Genomic DNA, 23,219 nt, shown 5'->3' with positions numbered 1-23,219 from the left:
TAATCTTTCATTTACTGAGCAAGACACTTCTCCAAATACCTGCAATTATTCTACAGTTGTCAGCACTTAATAAAAATGCCAAAGTGCAGTTGATAATTTGAGGGGAAAGAATGGAAAAAAATAAATTGGACTTCAGTGTGTCAGAATAAGCAAATATGCAGTTACGAGGGGCATGTTTTCCTGTCTTGTGTACTGGCACCTCTAACAGCCACACCATCTGCAAGCACTTTTGCAGCAATTTTGCACCAACAGAACTTACGTCTTTAGCGTCCCTGACGTCATGAGCTCCGTCACCAGGATGATGCACTTGTGCCCTTTCATGGTGGACTTCCAGGAGTCATAGAATCGGACAATGTTTGGATGCTGGAGGCACTTCAGCATCTCCACCTCTTCACTGAAACGCTGCCGTTCCACTTTTGTCAGCCTTCGGGTCTGTTGAGGAGACACATATTTCAAGTAAATTTATGGGTATGTTCATTCATGTTTGTACATGATGGCACATAAAGAACTTCATACACTGTGACTTGTGGGACAGGTCTTTGTCAACTGAAAATTAACCACATTCAAGTTGAAAGTGACTTAAGTGGCTGAGAATTCAAAACAACATTGTTAACCAATCTTTAGGTTGAGAATAACTGCTGTAATCTAGAGTCGTTTGGACATTCAGTCTCTTTGCTTTGAAGTTGAAGAACTCGTTAATGCAATTTACCAAAATAGGACATCCTTCTGAATCAATCTGGCAAGTCAGAAGTGACGCATGATACATCTTAGTAATGTATCAGTGTGCTGTTGTTATCGGAGGGGGCATCATTTGTGTCCATCTGAATAATAAAATGTTACTAGATCGATTCTGGACTATTTCTATGGACAGGTTTAAACCAATTAGGTTTTGAAGAAGTAGTTTGGTTCACAAAGGATTCATTCGTATAATTGTGTCAGTTATTTTGAAAAATTATGGTATTGGAATAGCTGAAACTCACCATAGACTTCCATAGTATAGGGAAAAATACTATGGAAGTCAATGGTAAGCATCAACTGGAAGTGCACATCAGTGACCATCTGAAAAATAAAACGTTACTAGACCGATTCTGCAGCATTTCTATGGACAAGTATAAACCAACGGAGTTTTGAAGGAGCAGTTTGGGAGGGGTTTCTTGCAGTTCCCTCGTATTTTGCTTTTTTTTTTTAGCTTTTTATTGAAGTTTAGCTTTTTATCAGTTTTTATACAGTATGTAAAGTGTTATTGTTCTTTGGTATCAGCCAAAATGTCCATATTGGTGCATCCACACAAATTAGAGAATCAAATTTGTTATCAAGTTAAGGTTTGGGTGATTTAACCATTTTATTATTGTGTAAACCAATAATAATCAATAATTTCAAAGCAAGGGTGTAACTTTGATTTGAGAAGTAAAGATCCAAAACATAATTAAGTTGATTAAACAAACCTTTACTTCAAACTAACCTGAAAATGTCAAAGAAAAAACTTAATGAAGCGTGGTGAATCAATATTTTGTAATAACAGCAGATAGACAGCAGGAAATTTAATGTAGGCTAATATTATAAAATTGTTGATCATTACTTTAATACATGTCTTTCATGCATAAACATGACAAGTTAATGAAAAACAATTACATTTCTTGTGCCAATTTTCTGTGCAGCACAAATTTCTAAACGTTAGACCAACATCAGCAGGTGTAGACGGATTCTGTCAGACAGAAGATATGATTCTCCTGACCTGAGCTAATACACTCACATGATCTACATCTTTTCATCCATCATGTCATCTATTTCTGCTTAGCATTTCATCGCTGATTGTGCCACAACCGTGATGCCTTCTCATTAGGACTTTCGGAGAGTTTTTAGAGCAATGGTCTCAAACTCAATTCCTGGAGGGCCACAGCACTGCATAGTTTAGTTCCAACCACCTCCAACTCACACCTGCATAATAGTTTCAAGTAGTCTTGAACATCTTAGTTGGATCAGCTGTGTTTGATTAGGGTTGGAGCAAAACTGTGCAGAGCTGCGGCCCTCCAGGAATCGAGTTTGAGACCTATGCTTTAGAGCACAGGTGTCAAATCTTGTTCCTGGAGGGCCGCAGCTCTGCAGTTTAGTTTCAACCCTGCTTCAACACACTTACCTGAATGATTTAAACAAGCCTGAAGGACTCAATTAATTTGATCAGGTGTGTTTAATTAGGGTTAAAGCTAAACTGTGCAGAGCTGTGGCCCCCCAGAAATTGGATTTGACACCTGTGCTTTAGAACATGCATGCAAAGTAAATAACTCTCTGCGTGTCCTGCTTGGTCACATTCTTTTAAAATCATAACAAATCAATTTGAAAAAGAGGGAGACAAAAACAGAACTTTGAAAAGTGTGGGGATGTGTTCTCTTAATACCCAGTGAAAATATGCCCATTTCAAAGTATACTCAACCACAAAGTGCAGTACTCAACACGTGCAGTACTAATGGACTACCTCAGCATTCCCCACACAACTGTGCTGCTGTGTGCGCACCATCTGTGTGGACAGAATAATTAGGCTGCACATGGATGGTGTGTGTGAACATCTACAGACATTTCTGATGGAGAAAATTGCATCACAAGGACTGTTGCAGATGGTGAAAATATACTTCGGGTTTTGTAGGTGGTGCTCAGACTATAATTGTTTGATAGAACTTATTCCTGGATCCTAGAAAAAAATGAATGGAGAATAAAACACCCATTAAGGGGTTGTTAACATGACATAATTTTCAGTCAAAAATGGGATACTTTTTACAATTTCGCCTGTTCATTTACATGACAAAAAAGATTTTGAAATGATCTTGACTGAAAAGGCATAAATCATGTTTTTTTAAAACACAGTCAGTTGTCGTGTCTCTGTAAACATCCCAAAAAAAATTAATAAATAAATTGAGTCTTTGAAAACGATGATGTCATGCGCTTACATAGTACATGTTTAAAGGAGGTGTAAATTAAAGCAAAGTACAAACAAACAGACAACAAACGGTAAAATACATTCACTCATTAATAGTCCTTTGGCTTAGTCCCTTATTTCTCTGGGGTCCCCACAGCGGAATGACCTGCCAACTATTCCAGCATATGTTTCACACAGTGGATGCCCTTCCAGCCGCAACCCAGTACTGGGAAACACAATGTTTACCTTTAATAAACTTTAACTACCTTTAAAGCTTACCTTTAATTAACCACAATTCACCTATAGCGCATGTCTTTTGACTGTGGGGTGAAACCGGAGCACCCAGAGGAAACCCATGCGAACATGGGGAGAACATGCAAACTCCACACAGAAATGGCAACTAACCCAGCCAGGACTGGAACCAGCAACTTTCTTGCTGTGAGGCGACTGTGCTAACCACTGAGTGATGGAATACAAAATAGTGTTACTGTTTCTCAAATGTTTGCTAAGACTACATCAGCAAAGTGTGGATTTACCTCACATTACAACCAACAGTGAAGACACAATGAGGCATCTTACAATGTGTACACAACAAATTGTACATTCTACACACCAGCACAGTCGTCACTTCCCTACAGGTACACTTTACGAACAAGGTGACAGCACCAAAACTGGTTTTTGGTCATTTTTACAGAATCATTTTTAAAATGCAGTGGTGTAAATGTGAAAATACGAGGCAACAAAAAAAAAAGGTAACACTTTAAAATAAAGGTCCATTAGCTAATGCATTTACTAACATGAACAAACTATTAGTAATACATTACAGTATTTACTCATCTTTGATAACGTTAGTTCATGTTATTTACGTTCAATGACGTTAGTTCACGTTAACTGAAAGTGCATTAGCTTAGGTTAACAAGCACAACTTTAGATTTTAATAATGCATGTTGAATGGCAATGTTAATGTTGAACAATGATTAATTAATGGTTTACAAGATTATTCACACTTTGTTAATGTCAGTAAATGCTTTAACTAATGGACCATTATTCTAAAGGGTTACCAGAGAAAATGCAAGGGAACATTTGTTCAGTTTTTGGCTACATTGTTGTCATGTAAACGTAGCCTAAAGAATTCATCTACTGTTTTCCCCAAAACATCATGAGCCAATTAGGAAAGAAGTCGCCAGACTGTATAAACTGAGATTAAACACAGCAGAACTCCTTGACAAATCAAAACACCATTATCTAAATCATGTTAGCAGTAGCTACTCTGTGTTTTGAAAGTATCTGAAATAGAGTAGACACAAAAATGTGCCAAATTCATATGCTGGCACAGTTTATGCTAAAAGATTCAGTGCTGCGCATATGGAAAACTTGACAGCGCTGTCTTCTTTCATAGCCTTGACTTGATACTTTGGCCATTAAAGTCTGCACTGTATAATTTTCTGTAAAAGCAGGAGGCAGTTGACAGAAGTTGTTGGTCAAAACACATACGGCACCTCAAGAGTTTGTTTAAATTTCCACATCTGGCTCTCCAGGCAGCTTGACCTGTCCCATACTTGATATTATGTCAAAGGCACAGACAGATGGAGCAAAAAACACAAGGGTCCCACTCAGTATGGGCCCAATGAGACAGGTAGCAGGTCAACCGGACCATTGATTGGCTCATGCTGATGGTTGTTAGTCTCTAAAAAGCAAAACACACTAATTGAGCTGTCTTTCATATCTTAAACAAGAGCTCATTGTCAAGATTGAGTTCATGCATGAATTTTGTTTGTCAGTTTAAGAAGACTAGCCTACTGTGGACACAAACTCAGCAAAAACGCTCATTTCAGATGCTTAAGCTAATGGAAAACATCTTTCTGGTAGAACTGAAACATCCTGAATGCTGGGCTTGATTATGCAACCAAGGCAGACGAGGACAATCTTGACAGGTTTGGATGAAGCTGCTGGGAGTGAAGGGTGAAGAGTGCATAAACGTGCTGAGAATGCAAAAAAAAGAGTAATGTAGGAATAGGCTAAAGCAAGGAAGGTAGGAAAGGATATTCAACGGCCTGTGTGTTAGACAGAGCTGCTGAGGAATGCTGTTGCGTCTCTGGCAACGCTATTTCAGGATGTACCCCTCGACAGTCCTGGAAAAACAGCTGTGTGAAAGTGACTCTCTCCTTCGCTCAGTCACTTTCTCTGAACACTCTCAACTTCCATTCAGATAAGAGGTTTTACCTCACAATAAGGTTTTACCTCACTTTCAACCCGTCCTGCTTTACAATGAGTGGTTCTCTATTGGTTATGCTCCAAGATAAGTGGTTCTCAACTGGTCTTGCTTTGGAATGTGTGTTTCTCGCCTGGTCTTACTTTATAATAAGTTGTTCTCTATTGGTTTTGCTTCAATATATAAGAGTGTCTACTTGTCTTACTTTACATTAAGTGGTTCTCAACTGGGCTTGCATTATGATAAGCGGTCCTCAACTGGCCTTGCTTTACAATATGTGTCTATCCTATTGGCTTTGCTTTAAGATAAAATAATAACTCATAATAATAACTGTAATGACTGATAATAACTGATTTTGCTTTACAATAAGTGGTTCTCTATTGGTTATGCTCCAAGATAAGTGGTTCTCAACTGGTCTTGCTTTGGAATGTGTGTTTCTCACCTAGTCTTACTTTATAATAAGTTGTTCTCTATTGGTTTTGCTTCAATATAAAAGTGTGTCTACTTGTCTTGCTTTACATTAAGTAGTTCTCAACTGGGCTTGCGTTATAAGCGGATCTCAACTGGCCTTGCTTTACAATATGTGTCTATCCTATTGGCTTTGCTTCAAGATAAAATATTCTCAACTGGTCTTGCTTTACAATAAGTGGTTCTTTATTGGTTTTGCTTCAAGATAAGTAGTTCTTAGCAGGTCTTGCTTAAGAATATGTGTTTCTCACCTAGTCTTACTTTACAATCAGTGGTGTTCTATTGCCTATGCTTCAAGATAAATGTTTCTTTACTGGTCTTATTTTATGATAATTGGTACTCAAATGGCCTTGCTTTACAATAAGTGGTTCTCAACTGGTCTCTACGATAATTGGTTTTCAATTGGCCTTTCTTTACAATAAGTGGTTCTCTATTGGCGGTGCTTCAATATAAGTGGTTCTCAACTGGTCTCTACAATAAGTGGTTCTCAGCTGGGCATGCTTCAAGATAACAGGTTCTCAACTGATCTTGCTTTACAATAAGTGGTTCTTTGTGTGACTTTGCATGCGGAATGTATTCATAGCGCTTTACTTTTTTCACATTTTTTAAGTTACAATCTTATTCCAAAATGGAATAAATTCATTTATTTCCTCAAAATTCTACACACAATACCCAGGGCCGGCACATCCATAGAGATGGCATAATAGTGAGGGCGGCAAACCAATTTAGAGTTTTAGGACTATTTTACTTGTAAAATGTAAACACTTTTTTAGCATACATTTTTCTAAAACCACAAATTATTTTAACATGTGAAGCTCATGCTCAAGATTTTGCATTTTGTTACGTTTTTCTCCAAGAAGAGCTATTCAAGCAATCTGGTGAAAAAAATATGACATTGTAATGTACCCGAGTTGTTCTCAGATTCTGCAGTAGACACTAACATTGGACCTGATCAGTGTGGTCAGATTTAGGCCGATCTTTTTAATGAATTTACACACAGAGCACAACTAATACAATCCACTTTCCAAAACAAATTACCTTTATGTAGTGGGGCTTCACATGAATTTTAAAAAGACAAACTGGTGCTTTCACTGCCATTTAAATAAGACTCAAATTGAATCCTATCAACTGCTTGTGGATTTGAATTCAATTCAATCTAGAAATTAGTGGCTAGTACTAACTGTCTGATCTAGGGAAGAAAACAACTACTCATGACAGCAATTCATTAGTTCTTTGTACTTTTCCAGGGATTTTCCAACTAGGCTATTTATTACGTTTTTAAAAGTCTTGCCAGAGTCACGTATTTTCTAAAAGTTAGATTGGCTTTATCTGCCTTGGATAAAAGCATTAGCTAAATTAATAAATGTAGTTAAATGATCTTATTGGATCATTCATCAAGGCAAAGTGTGGGACACTCAACAAGTACCTCTCAACATATAGTTCAAACACAAATGAGCATTTGCTATATAACCAACAGTACATAAATTAAAAGCAGTTTTAAGTTTTTGTATGAACTATCCCTACCATAAACATAGCATGTGAGCCATTATGAAACTCTAAGGAAAGATCATAAAGCATGTTATAATGTTAAGTTTCTTTGCTTTAGCATGTCCAAAACTGCATAAACAGGAAGAGAATATGTTTAAGCAGACTCTGGCTTGGTGAAGCAGAAGCTGTAATTGTAGTTTATGATGTTGGTCAGTGGCGGCTGCACTTGGGGTTTCTGAGAGACATTGTGACGTCAAAACAGGCATGTAATGTATTCCAGACACGGGAAGCAGCACACACACGTGTAACGTGCATTTAGAGAACAGATCATGAACTGGGAATGAATGGAGGATGTGATGAAATAGAATTTGAGCATGTGTGTGTGGGTTACAAAGATCTGCTCTTTATCAGGAGCAAGCTTTGTCAGTCACAATGCACCCAGTATGTTTTTAACAGATGCACAGAAAACATCACTGATGCTCTGCAAATGTGCCTATTAGGTGAAATAGCCTTAACTAAAAAATAAAATAAAAAATTAAAAGAAGGATATAGGGAAATGTACCTATTAAAATAAAAATAAATAAATAAAATTTAAAAAGAAGGACATAAGGAAGTGTGCATATTAGGTGAAATAACCTGTTAAAATAAAATAAATAAATAAACAAAAATAAATAAATAAATGAATGAATAAAATAAAAAAATTAAATTAAATTAAAAGAAGTATATTGGGAAATGTGCCTTAGGTGAAATTAAATATATATATATATATATATATATATATATATATATATATATATATATATATATATATATATATATATATATATATATATATATATATATATATAATAAATATATAAAATAAAATAAAATTAAATAAAATTAAAAGGATGTAAGGAAATGTACATATTAGGTGAAATAACCTGTTAAAATAAAATAAAAAATAAAAAAATAAACAAAAATAAATAAATAAATAAAAATAAAAAAATAAATAAAAAGAAAAAGAAGAATCTAGAGAAAGGTGCCTATTGGGTGAAATAACCTGTTAAAATAAAATAAAATAAAATAAAATAAAATAAAATAAAGGATCTAGGAAAATGTGCATATTAGGTGAAATAACCCATTAAAATAAAAAAATAAATAAATAAAAATAAATTAAATTAAATTAAATTAATAAAATACAAAGAAGAATCTAGAGAAATGTGCCTATTGGGTGAAATAACCTGTTAAAAAATAAATTAAAAATTAAATTAAATAAAAAAAAAATAATAAAAGAAATATTTAAAAAATAAACAAAGGATCATGGAAAATGTACAGAGACTTAAGCATTACCAAAACACTGTTTTAGCAAGTTGAAAAAGCCCGAGTAGGGTGGATGCCAGGCATCTAGCATAAAAAGCACCTTAGATCATAAAATGGGCAAGAATCTGAATATGTCACATCACCACTGAACATATCACATCACATTACTAAATCTCCTTTGTAAGTTCATAAATAAATCCACATAATGCCATAAATGTACAGCAAATCCAAATGATTTCACCCCAGCAGGCTTCTTAACATGAAGCAAATCTCTCAGCAAGCAACAGCTCTCATGTGTTTGTGAGTGCTCATATTTCATTGGTCATCAGACTCCACATCTGCTCTGGTCAGTGTATTCTTAGCCTATACACCAGAGAGCAATGAATATCTGACCCTGCCTGTCACTCTTACCTACGACTTTTACAATGACTGAAGGCCAGGATATGAGGATAACATCTATAATGATGAACTAAACAATGGTTATTGGCATGATGTGCATTAGGTTGATGTAAATTAAGATAAACTGTCATCTAGTGGGCAATGTTTTTCTGACTACAGTACAGTACATAATCAAATTTCTGTCATCACTTGTTTACTTATGTCATTCTAAACAAATACATTGTGAGTAAGACTTTAATATTTATTTACAGCTTAAATGAGATATTTTCAGAATAAATGTCAGTGAGGGAAATATCTGGTTTTCAGGAAATGATTTCAAAACATTGTTGTCAAAGTTGAATGTGTGATTTTAAGATGAACATTACTAAAACCAAGCTCTATTGAAGTTACTATGTTTCTGGCTTAGAAATATTGCAGGTGTGCATTTTATCCATCATTACATCTCACATATTACATTCTCACCAACTTGCAGCTTTGTAATGTTTATTTTACCTATGCAGGCACTCGGTTAATTCTTCCTTGAAAACATTTGTCCAAAATATCATGTTGTAAAAGATGAAGTGCTATACAACAGCTGTTTAAGTGCATTTTGGCAAAGATTAGATTGAAAATGCAACTAAGAAACTCTTGTCTATTCCTCAAATTCATAATAAATCTTTATACCTAAAGCAATGCCAAAAAAGCAAATGCTTATAATAGAAAAAAATAATAAAAGAAATATTTAAAAAATAAAAAATAAATAAAGGATGGTGGAAAACATTTTTTTTTACAAAATGACACTTGGATTAAAAATAGGATTTTCAAGAGATTTCAGTGGGGATATTTTTGTCATTTTTGTATCTAGTTTCCAAATTGATTAATAAAAGCACATAAGGGTGAAATACGAACATTGAAGTTTGCCATTCTGGGGGGAAATTGCTTTATGTTTGCACATTTTTAAAAATATTTTATTTTATTTTATTTATGAAGCTTTATATCAGTCTGTTGCTAAATTCTAACTAATGAAAATGTTTATAAAAAGGCTTCTGACTAAAGGCCCATTCACACAAACCATGATAATGATTGATAATAAAGATAAATAAAACACTATAACAATCTGTTTATTCTAAGTTCACATTCTGCGGAATTCAAGTCATGAAAATGTATGTAGATGACTGTGCCTATTAGGTGGAATAACCCATTAAAATAAAATAAAATAAAAAGAAGGACATAGGGAAATGTGCCTATTGGGTGAAATAACCTGTTAAAATAAAATGAAATGATGTAAATAAAATAAAATAAAACCTCTATTTGAAGTTTCTATGTTTCTGGCTCAGAAATATTGCAGGTGTACATTGACATCTCAAGCATTAGGTTCTCATCTTCTTGCAACTTTGTAATAGTTATTTTACCTATGCAGGTACTCGGTTTATCCTGTCCTTGAAAACATTTGTCCAAAATATCATGTTGTAAAAGATGAAGTGCTATACAACAGCTGTTTAAGTGCATTTTGGCAAAGATTAGATTGAAAATGCAACTAAGAAACACTTGCCTGCTCATCAAATTCATAATACCTTATGATAATAACCTTTATTTAAGCAGGTAAGTCAATTGAGAACCAGTTCTCATTTACAATGAATACAATAGCTAAAGCCTTGCCAAAAAAGCAAATGCTTATAAAAGGAAAATGTAAGTGTTTTTTTTTTTTTTTATTAAATGGCACTTGGATTAAAAATGGGATATTCAAGAGATTTCAATTGGGATATTTTTGGCGTTAAGATCCTGAGAGAAAGTAGTTTTTATACCTAAAATAGATTAATAAAAGGACATAAGGGTGAAATATGAACATTTAAATTTGCCATTTTATTTTATTTATGAATCTTTATATCAGTCTGTTGCTAAATTCTAACCAATGGAAAGGATAATAAAAAGGCTTCTGACTAAAGGCCCATTTACACAAACCATGACAATGATAACGATAAATATATCGATATAATGGTCTGTTTAATCTAAGTTCACATTCTGGGGAATTTCAGTCATGAAATGTATGTATATGACCTGCTGCTGCAGTACTGTATGTTTCACTATTCAGTACTGTTTTTTTTTTTTTTTTTGAAGTTTCCTTATAAATGTGGTCTGACTTGTGAAATAATGGTAGGTTTTTCTGTACTCAAGCTATTACCATTTCTGCACCTATTTTGAATCTTTTAAATTTGATTGGCTGACAGGGTTTCACCATTTATCAACTGTGAAAAATTCTATATGAAAGTGATCTCAATAATGTATCTTTATCGTCATAGTTGTGGTGTGAAATTTGCTGTTCTTTAATGCTGTGAACAATTTTTAAAACAATATATTTATCGTTGTCATGCTTAGTGTGAACGGGCATTAAACCTTGTAATTTCATTGGCTAATAACTGGCTTATGATTTTGCCTTCAACTGTTTGTTTGTACCGAGAGCTCCTCAAAAACAAACACAATAAAAACTATCATGTACACACACAAAAAAAAAAAACATAAATTAGAAGATTTTTTTAGTGCTATGCTATTTATGTTTTATTTTTCCCCATTTATTTATACATTTCAATTGCATTGTGGGATCTTAATATTTCTTCCAATAACTTTTAACCTTGAAAAGTTTGAAAAAGTGACTTTATGAACATGTTTAATAGTGTAATGTGATATATTGTTTGGATTGGTGTTGTATATTATGCTAGAAAGACTGTAATAAACTGCCAGTACATGTTCTGTTATTTTACACAATATATATATATTATTTTTTATTCATTATATTAATTCAAACGACTGAAATGCCAATAAAAGTGACTTTGTTAATCAGTAGAGAGAATTTTCATCATTAAAAGTTGACAGAGCAACCATAAATAAACGGAAAACACTTGAGAATCACAAAACTGTTTATTTACAGTGTAAATGTAAAAACTAGGCAAAAAATAAATAAATAAAATTTGGAGGGATGGGGGGGGGATATTCGAAAAGGTCTGTCCTAAGTACAGTAGCTAATATAAGTAACAATGCAAGTTCAAGTAAGGTCTTAAAAGGCTACTGGAAACTTCTCAGGTTTCTATGTGGCTTCTCTCAATGTACAAGTGGAAGTCTAGTATTTCCAAAAATACCCATGGCAATCTATTCTGTATATTTCCACGCTCTAATCCACATTTAAATGGTGTGAAAATCTTCCAGAAGGATCACCAGAGATCCCACCAAAATCCAGAATCCAAATAAAGAATAACCAATCACAGTCACCCAAAACAGGTGAGAAAATGAAGACAAAGTGATCATTTGGATGAACTATTCCTCGTTTTTCTGTCAGGCGGGAGGAAGTTTGGCGTTCAGAAACGCAATAGAAAGGATGGATGGATTCTCCATTGCGTAAGATGAGAATTAATCTAGAACTAGCAGACCCGATGCCTGACTGCAAACTTCCTCTATATCTCTTGGTCTCCATATTATGAATGTCCAATGATTTATGGATCGCCAAAATGGCACGAACAGCCTGTTGCTGTAATACAAAACAGACATGCATGGCTCTCATTGACAAGGTGGAAATGGGGTGTGGAAAATCTGCTCATTTCCATGATGAACAGAAGCAGAGTCTGAGAAGCTGTATCAGAGATTTAGCACTATTAAACTGAGGAATAGGACTTGATGGAGGTATCTGACATCATTTACTGGTTTAGAAAAAAAAACTAATTTGAGTGTTTGCAAGATAGATTGCTAAACCAGCTGGCTTCAAGTAAAATTTATTGGAAAGCATGTTGTCATTTTAGATCACTGTAAAGAATATACGTCTAGAACCAGCCTTTAAAAATCAAATAAAATATTTAATTGCATTTTTTAGAACTGTAAGAATGTAAAGCTAAAACGTAAAAAAAAAATGCCAATGCAACCTCTTTTTAATTTGATGAAACTCATTTATAAGTAAAAATACAATACAATTAAAAATGTCTACCCAACTATAATTACACATCTAAATTACACTAATGGTGAGAAAAGTAGTTGCTACTGAGCTAAACTAAACAAAAACTAAATTAAAATGTATTTATTAAAGTTTTGATTGCATGAACTGCGTACGTTTTTTTAAATAATTACCAATGCAACATCCATTTAATTTGATGTAAAAAAACATTTAATTAATCATTTATTTTAAATATAAATATTATTTATAAATATAACATAAATTAATTAGACAATTAAATATTAAATTATTTATTTTTAGATTGCATGAACTATGTACATATGGTAACTAATACTAAAAATAAAAAAATGTAAAAAAAAATTTTTTAAATTATATATATATATATATATATATATATATATTTTTTTTTTTTTTTTTTTCATTTGATGTAGAAAGTTAAAACTAATTTATAAGTAAAAATACAGTACAATAAAATTATGCCTAGTCTATCCAACTCAAGTAAATAAATAAATAAATAAATAAATAAAAATAAATACTTCATTTAGAAATACGATTTTGTGTGTAAATTTAGATTAACAATTTAAATTTCTTGCCAATTTAATTCACTTGTCAATGCTAAATACAATAATAAATACATAAAAATTTAAAAAAATGTCTATCCACTTTTAAGTCAACCACACTGATGGTGACAATAAATTGGCAAAATAAAATTTTATAAACTAATAACAAATTAAATAAAATGTCAATAAATTACAGATAATAAAATACATGAAAGACTAATACAATAATCTAATAAGTATACTGGCCCTTGTTCTGATCAAATTTAGTTTTTATTCCCTAGTACTGATAACGATTTCTATATGACCTGTTATACTTTCTTCTACAAGTGTCTGCTATTAAATGACAGTACGTCAGCTGTGCTGGAGGCTCTGGCGTACCTCATTTCTCTACACTAGCGGAGTGTGTACATCCCGCCTGAGGAATGGGAGGTGGTCTGCTGTTTCTGAGGAATGTCTCATTAAAGCCGCATCTCGCTCATAAAGCTCTCAGATCTATAAAGGGCACTGGAAATCTGCATGTCAAGATTTTCCCTATTATGAGATTTCAACAGAGCCTTTGGTGGTGTTTGGACTAGATTACCACATACTCCAGGATAATGGCTAAAGTCAGAGCCAGAAATACAAAAACATTTATCAAAGGAATGTTTTTTTTTTTTTTTTAAATCAGCAAACTGTGTGACGTTGAGCCTAGAGAATAAGAACGGAGATGCAGCTGATTATATACAACTGAGATTAAACCTTTTTTTCTTTTGGCAACAACAGGCGGTGTAGTCAGTCAAAAATAAAAGGGTTTATTGATTTCATGCAGTAGAACTATTTTACTGCCATTTTCCATTTCAGTAGCAGTAGTGAGCGCTGGTTTTAATTTAATATTGTCTGGCATGTGTAATTCTGAATGGCATGGATAAATATATGTTTTAACCTAAAGCTTTTTGTTATATATTCTAGCCCAAGAACAGATGATCAAATAAAATACAAAATAAAATAAGAAAAAATAAAACAAAACAAAATAATAAAATAAACGAAAATAAAATAACATAAAAAATTTAATGAAATATTCAAAAATAAAATAAAATATTAGAAAAAAAAATATTTTTGAAAATAAAGTAAAACATTTGAAAATAAAATAAAATATTTGAAAATAAAATAAAACTAGATAAAATTAACAAAACAGAACAAAATAAAATTATTGAAAGTAAAATAAAATACAATAAAATAAAACAAGATTAGAAAGATAAAATATTTTAAAATAAAATAAAACTAGATGAAATAAAACAGAAAAACAGAAAATAAAACAAAATAAAATAAAATACAGATAAGAAAAAATAAAATTAAATATTTTAAAAGAAAACAAACAAAAACCAAAATGAAATAAAATTCAAAAAAAAATAAATACAATATATTAAAATGAAATAGAAATAAAACAAAATATAACAAAATAAAACAAAATAAAATGAAAAAAAAATTATTAAAAATAAAACAAGATTAGGAAAAATAAAACATTTTAAAATAAAACTAGATAAAATAAAACAAAAGAGCAAAAAAAATAATAATAAAATAAAAGACAAAATAAAGTAAAATAAAATAGAACTATATTTGATTAAATAATATATAATAAAATAAAAAACAAAACAACACCTTATTATCTTTACTTACCATGAAACACTATATGCTACAGCATTTGTGGCAAGCAACGGTTGCAAAGATTTACACTGATGTTTCAAATGTACACTTTGCAACCTTAATCAGTAACTCTCATTTGACTTCAGATAAGATAATCATACTCAGATAACAGCTAATCAAACAAATTATTTTTATTAAACGTGAAGCTGAGCTTTGAGAATAAAAAACAAAAGGGTTTATTTCAGACTGTTAAAATACTGGCAGGCCTATAGGGGTTTAGTGGTTTCCAGCTGTGAAGGACAATTTTGCTGCCATTTTCCCATTTCAGCAAGAGCAGTAAGCAGTAAACACAACAACCTCTGACTTCCAATTTGATTTCTTCAACATTGTTCAGAATTTGTTGTTGCCTTTTTATTTAAAAAGTTTTCCCCCAAAAGTGAAAATTTGCTCATTATTTACTTACCCTCATATTTTTCCATAGTAAAAAAACAGACACTATGGATGTCAATGGTTACAGGTTTTCAGCTTTCTTCAAAATATATTATTATTTTGTGTTCAATAGAAGAAAGAAACTCATAATTTTTTTTTACTTAAAAATATTTTTTGTGTGGTGAACTATCCCTATATAAAATTAAACAAAAGATTCTCACAAACTCCTGAACTCTCTCCTCCCTAAATGTCATAATATAGTTTGAACAAGTGTCACCACATGCACAGCCTTCAGTGAACATAGCAGCAAGGTAATGATATAAGCCTGCTATGACAAATTACTCAAGCTCATTTATAAATCATTTTTCCAATCGCATTATCCATCCACAGAGCAGGAACCATGAGTCACGGTTGTAACATGCACAGTGCCTGTGTAATAAATCTTACAGTGCATTCAGTGCTAGCAGTGTAGATGAGGATCAGGGCAAACACACTGGATGAGAACAGACAAATAACCTGATTAAGTGCTTCCATCTCTTAAATTGCTCCCGAATGTTTGGTAAAAGCGAGATAATGGTTAAACACTTATGTAACTAATTTTCCTAAACAGTTCTGTTTTATGCAGAGCACAAAACAATTGTAAAATGCAAGAACAGGGACACATATTCTTCCAAAGCCAATTTTTTTAGACATAGTGTACCATAGTCTACTTATTTGGTTATCATGCTGTTGTTGCAACATCGTGAAAAAAAAATTTCTACTATCTTGCTGACTAAATGAAAAGTGCTGTTTTTACCAAAGTACCTATACATTTACATTTAGCAGATGCTTTTGTCCAAAGCAACTTACAATTGATGATGCAACAAGAATAGGTCTGTCAGGTTTTGGACCATATGGACCACAAAATAGGACATGGTGTTTGGATATACTGTAACTCAGCTGTTTGACCACACTTCGTTATTATTGTTCATTTATTTGCATTATTATTATTTCAAACTGAATTTAGAAATAATTTAAGCAAATCTTTGCGCTTAACAAACTAAATTAAATATGTAGGTTAATGGATGTCTTCAGTGGAGTGCGTACAACACAGTTTCCTTATCCACGAAAGTGAATGAGTAAAGAGGAAAATTAAAGACAAAGTGAAGTGGCTGACTGGAGGAGGCTTGTTCTTTAACCTCGCGCTGCAGATGATCTGTTTAACTGTTTTCTCGCTAGTGAAAAGCGTTCAGTTTTTCCTCTTGCAAAGTTCGCCATGTAAATAGCAAATGTGCCATGGTGCGACGCAACTGACTCTTAATGGGAATGGGAGATGAGACTCTAATTGTTTTAATGCATGTTATTCTCAAAACACACCCATAACTCACTAGGAGAATAAGCACAACCCTGTTAGACCATGCACCGTGGTGCAAACCTTATTTTTCCATCCTTAAAATAGCAAGTGGTAGTGCTTTTGCGCCATGCGCTTTAGACTTTGCACCTAGATCGTTAAAATAGAGCCCCAAATGATTTGAATGCCAATACATAGTAATTAAGGTCACTTAATATTAAGTAGGATCATAAAAATGTATTTTTTTCCAAATAAAAATTTAAACATCCACTGTTTTCTCATAGTCTGTGACACTGTTCCTTCAAGAATCTGCCCTCATTTCCAAGGGTCTACACCGCTCTGATTGGTCAGTTAGACCAATTTGTATTACCATATAATTGAGTTATTTATAAATGCATGTACAATGAATTTGCTTTGCAAGGCAGAAAACATCATTGTCCCAACATATCAATACATGAAGCAAACTTTTCCAGGCCGCAGTCACTACTACTTTGTTTGAGATTCAAGTGTCGGAGTTCAAAGCAGACCTTGGTAATCTTTAAGAACAGTATAAACTGACAAATACAAAATTACATAGGTTTGTGCAAGAAGTAAGTCTGGAAATACTGACAGGAATTTCAGATTTTTTTTTTTTTTTTACTTATGAAAGGCAATAACTCCATTCATTATGAACTTTGATCTCTGAAACTTTGCTGACTTTTTATATTGTGAAAACTACCTGAAAAAGCACTTTAGGATATGTCCTTGCAATATAAACATCAGAGAAGGAAAGCATTTCTATCAATATCCTATTCCAGACATTATTAAGCTTCAAAGGTTTTCTTAAACACTGTGTCCATGAAGCATGAGTTTACATGATGCCACATCTTTCATCTCCATGTGATGATGATTCAAGGTACAGCTTAACTCACAGTACAGTCACCATGGCAGGATTAAACATCAATCCCAGTGTTTATGAAACAAAATGACATCCAGATTTAAATGCAATGCCAACAATAAGCGATAATGATTTTTCCCTCACAAGAAGGATCATAAACTTCAGGTTTATCTCAGTTTTAAATGCCAGTAATGTAATCCCTATAAATCAAACAGCTTTTTTACTAGAGAGCACTGACGCACTAGATGGTAAAAAAATAATTACCTCTGACCATTTATTACACTCATGTCATGTCAGAAAAATCATGATTACAAGATAAATATTCTGAAAAAGACTTCCCATGTCAGTTAACAAATTATGATGGAAATATTGTGATGTACACTGATATAAAACGGATATTGAAACAATTGTGGTAGTGAAATTCATAAGCAATCAGAAAGAAATTGCAAATATGCATTTAATTGAACACAAAATTCTTAAATGTAATGAAATACTCCAGTTATAGGACATTATACCAGAAATAAACAGTATCTGTCCCTGAAATAAAAACTTAAATACAATGAATAAAAAGTATTTCATCCCAAATATTTCTAAAATGGACTGATGGTACAAATCCTGTCCTTGTCCTCAGCCTTATTGAACCTACGGCTTTAATAGTTTTGTTATGCTAAAACTGTTATTTAGAAAAAAAATACTTCTGAAAAAGCAAGTTTAAGTTGTTATCGTTCACATCAATTGTTTAAAAACATGAAATTATGAATAAATTCTACAAATAAATACTTTTTAATATTTTACAATTGTCGTTTCTGTCAGTCCTGTAACATTTGCATTAAATTGAACATAAAATGTGTGCTTAATTTACATAAAATTACATAAAATGTGTGCTCAACTCGGAAGTGACATCATTTGATGGAGGAGAAGCTGACAGTGATCAAGGATGCATTCCATCATTGAATTGTATGATTTCATGCTTGTTTTGTATGACTTTTTGAGGATGAAAAGCTTAATGGCCCTGTCACATTTTTTATAAGTGAAAATGTACATTTCTGGTATAGAATGTCCCATATTTGTTGCATCAAAAATATTGTTTTACTAAAACATACTACCCATCTAGCTGGTTTACAAAACGTCAGGATTAAGTTGTCAGACTAAAATGTAAAAAGACTGAACAAAATCAAAAGAAAAGAGAGAAATAAACATTAAATTGGTGCCTTCCTTCTTTTTCCGCTTCTTGCAAAAGAACTCAATCAGATTGTAATTATGCTCTCACAAACACAATCTCCCAGAAGCACTTGAATGAAGCTTGAGGTCATTGCTAAATCAATTGGAAGGGCATTTACCAATTAATATTTCACTTAGGATTGACAAAATATAAATGCCTCAATTCAACACTAATTGCACTCCAACCCTTTGTTTGGGATTGATATGCTTGTCCTGTCACCTCAGGTAACATTTATACTTTGAAATTATAAAGTGATTATCCTGATAACCAGATCTCTCTAAGAACTGCCATTGCTCTTAGCCAATAAACATATGAATATCTATCTTTTTGACACAAAGTTTGGAAGGATGTATTATAATATCCTATATGCAGTGTGCTCTAGTGTCAAGATATATATTTAGTAAAATATTCTGTTTGGTCAAAGTATTCTGTTGTGAGTTTTTGCATGAACATTTACATAATATGCATTTCATGCAATGTATTACATTAAAAACATTTGTTGTTGTTATATTCCTGGGGTGTTGCTTTGTTCCTCCTCCCCTTTCTGTTTTTATTTGCTGTCTGCAATCTTTTTAAAATCTAGGTGTTCCGATTGGCTCGCAGAGTTTTCACAAGTGGACCAATGAGAAAAGGATGGGGGTCAATTAAGCACTCCAGTGACAACTCACACCAGACTGGGCGGAAAACTTTGTCTTGTGACTGCTCTTTCTCTTTCTGTGTGACTTGTGTGTGTGACCTGTTCTCTGATTCACTTCATTATTTTAAATTGTACATCTATTCTAAACGTCCAAACAAAATTGCTTAAATCTACTAAAAGACAGGTAAGAGTAAAGTATGTCGCGTGACTTACATCTTACATACATAAGTACACGTAGCTTATTCTCTGTTAAATCATTAGGTTAGAATCGGGTGCAACCCTCTGTATGTTTTCCCCAGTGAGTGCAGTTGTAGTGAAGGGCGTGTGATGCCGAAGATTTTTTTTTTTTTCCATTTTCATCTTTTTTTTTTTTTAGTTATTTAGAGGTGGAGTTTATTTAGCATGTTTAGTTTAATTTCCTTCCCTCTGTAAAGTTTGTTTTAATTTGCTTATTTGTTTCTTTTACATTTATTGTACGCATTTGTAATTATACTTTACTTTATTTGTAAATAAAGCGAACCACTTTTTGCCATGTCCATTGTCTGTGTCAATCCATAGCAGCTACCATTTCAGGGGAATTTTAAAAGATATTGGGTTGTCAAACATAATTAAGTTTAGCCCTTTTCATCCTCCAAACCACACACACACACACACAAAAAAAAGTCTAATTACAAAGAAATAGAGTTAAGCGTTTCTTTTGTGGCCCTTTATAACTTTGTTTTCTGTAGATTTTAATCACAATACATTTTTTAAAATCTTTTCTCGCCTTCCATAAACCTCCACTTAACACACCAAACTTTTATTCATATCTACATATATTCTGAAGATTTTTACATATTTGTTTTTTATACAGTACACAATAACACTCACATTTTATTCTACAAAAACAAAAAATAATTCTGGCTGTTCACAGTTTTTTCAAAATTATGGAACGATAAAAAGATTTTCCCAAAATGGCATCTGTAAAAACATTTGACTAATTAAAAAAAAAAAGAAGAATTAAGAATAAGGTTTGTGTTCTAGAAATGTATGCAAATAAATGCGTGTTCAACTAAATGCAGCATTTGCTAAAATAAATTATACCTAACTATTTAAAATACTTGTGATACAAAATAATAATAATAATAACAATAATAATAATAATAATAATAATAATAATAATAGGCAAGTTTGTTTATATAGCACATTTCATACACAATGGTAATTCAAAGTGCTTTACATATACAGGAATGAAAGAGACAAGTATAAGAAAAGAAAAAAAATGTGTTAAACAGGTTCTAAAGAATATGAAAAAGAAAACAAAGATATAATGGTGTGATTTGTTGGACGTAGCACAGTGCTCATTCAGTAAAGGCACAGCTAAACAGATGTATTTTCAGTCTTGATTTGAACGTGCCTAATGTTGGAGCACATTTGATCATTTCTGGAAGCTGATTCCAGCAGCTGGCAGCTTAGTGGCTGAAGGGCGGATTCACCCTGCATTGACTGAAACTTGAACTTTCTAGTTTACTTGATCCTAATGATCTGAGGGATCTGTAAGATTTGTATTCAGTGAGCATATATGTAATGTATTGATGACCTAGGCTATTTATTGATTTATAGACAATAATGATATTTTAAAATTTATTCTAAATGTAACTGCGTGTGATGTGCTCTGATTTTCTGGTAGCAACATTCTGGATGAGCTGCAACTGTCTCCAGTGAGGAGTCCAATACAGTAATCCACTCTACTGGTGATAAAAGCATGAACAAGTTTCTCCAAGTCCTCACTGGAAAAAAAGCATCTACCTTTTGCAATGTTAATATATAATAATAATGTAATCAATCAATCAACTTGGGAAGTATGATAGTTTTTTTACCCTATTCACATATACTCTCCTGACTTAGAGATAGTTTTCCAAAAAAAAAAAAAAAAGGATTTCATTTTATGGACAAAAAAACATGAAAACATTTTCCAAAATACCCTCTTTTTCCCCTCCTAAGTAAATCATAGATGTTTGGAACAATTTGATGATTAATACAAGTGTATGAACAACATTTATTGGCTGAACTATGCCTTTAACGTTCTAATCTGCAAGAGTAAAAGCTCAGTAATATCTCAAAACCACACATAAACTGTGTCATTCTCCATGATTGTTTAGGCATCGACTAAACAATATAACAGTACGCCTCGAATTGAGCCCAGTGTGGTCACGAGTCCTGAATGTGTAATAAATGTGAATGTGAACCATCAGCCTCCATTGAAGACAGCTGCTGTTGTTTAATTATACAGAAACAAAACAGTGAGCGCCTGTGGCCCTACAAAAGACACAAAGCGTATGTGAAACCCACAGAGAACTGCTGGGTGTGTGTGTGTATGAGAGAACAAAGATTACTGTAGTATGTGTGTTTGTGGAGTGGAGGCGTGTGCAAATTGTATGTGTGCCTAAAGACAAGTTGCAGCTGAATTATTACACGTAATAGTAGTGCATACCGAATGACTAAAGCTTCTGATGTAATATTTCCTAAACATCTTATTATTTGATTATTCAATCCACTTGGATAGAAACATATCTGAATATAAGATTTCCATTGTAGCATGGATTAGCAGATTTTCTGGTTCTGAAATTCTGGTTGTTGCAAATTTTTCACATTTCAGACATCTGTTCTAGCAAGAATAATTATTCACATTATATAATAGGTCATAAATAAGTCAATCAATCTACTCCACGACACAAACAAACAACGCATAAATAAATACTTCTTATTCAGTCTAATTCAATTTGACTCAAACTTCCAAAAGTACAAACATACAAATAATGATAGATAGATAGATAGATAGATAGATAGATAGATAGATAGATAGATAGATAGATAGATAGATAGATAGATAGATAGATAGATAGATAGATAGATAGATAGATAGATAGATGGATAGATGGATAGATGGATAGATGGATAGATGGATTTGGCACATTTCAGACATCTGTTCTTGAAAGAAATATTCTTCACATAATATTAAAAAAGCAGCCCACTATAAAAACACAAACAATGAATAAACCAATCAATCAATATAATTAAATTTGACTCAAACTCCCAAATGCACAAACATGCAAACAATGGATTGATTGATTGATGTCTTTTTATATAATGTAAATATTATATTAAGAAAGAAATTAAGATAGTTCTGATAACTGTTTGTTAAGACAAAATTGAAACAAAAACAAACGTTACCATTTGTATTATCAATAATACTTAAATATTAAAACATTTAAAGAGATATATAAATATAATTTTGAAAATCAAAATACTACCGGGGTGGTACTAGTTTAGTACTTAAAGCATTTTAAACAATTTACAGTGAACTTATTGAAACAATCATTAGAAAATCATTTTTCCCCAATTTTTGTTTAACGGAGAGATGATTTTTTCAACATCTCTAAACATAATAGTTTTAATAACTCATTTCTAATACCTGATTTATTTTATCTTTGTAATGATGACAGCTTAAAGGGGCTAATAATTTTTACCTTAAATTGTTTTTTTTTTTTATTAAAAACTGCTTTTATTCTAGCCAAAATAAAACTAAGAATTTATCCAGATGAAAAAAATATTATCAGACACTGTAAAGAAAAAAATTATAAAAATCAAAGGGGGCTAATAATTCTGACTTCAACTATATATATATGGTTCTTCACCCAATAAAGGGTTAAGTAACAAAAATAACTCATTGATTCTAGCAGTTACAATTAATCTTCAATTGAAGTATTTTATTGACAACCCAGAACATAATGCATACTGAGAAGGCCATGCAATGTTAGAAATCCAGATACATGTCAACTTTGTTCCTAACCCATCTGAATTTG

At 32.4% G+C, this 23,219-nt stretch overlaps 1 protein-coding gene across 1 annotated transcript in view; it reads right to left on the bottom strand.

Annotated features, from left to right (window-relative positions):
• Positions 1-23,219, bottom strand: part of wnk4b (WNK lysine deficient protein kinase 4b) — a 117,715-nt gene that overhangs the window by 69,038 nt on the left and 25,458 nt on the right. The window contains exon 2 of the mRNA XM_056453365.1: positions 260-432. Within this exon, the coding sequence (XP_056309340.1) occupies positions 260-432 (173 nt within the window). The remainder of the gene's footprint in view (positions 1-259; positions 433-23,219) is intronic.

The sequence above is a fragment of the Danio aesculapii genome, chromosome 3 (genome assembly GCF_903798145.1).
Source record: "Danio aesculapii chromosome 3, fDanAes4.1, whole genome shotgun sequence".
Lineage (NCBI taxonomy): Eukaryota > Metazoa > Chordata > Actinopteri > Cypriniformes > Danionidae > Danio > Danio aesculapii.
This window is presented reverse-complemented; position numbering and strand designations above follow the sequence as displayed.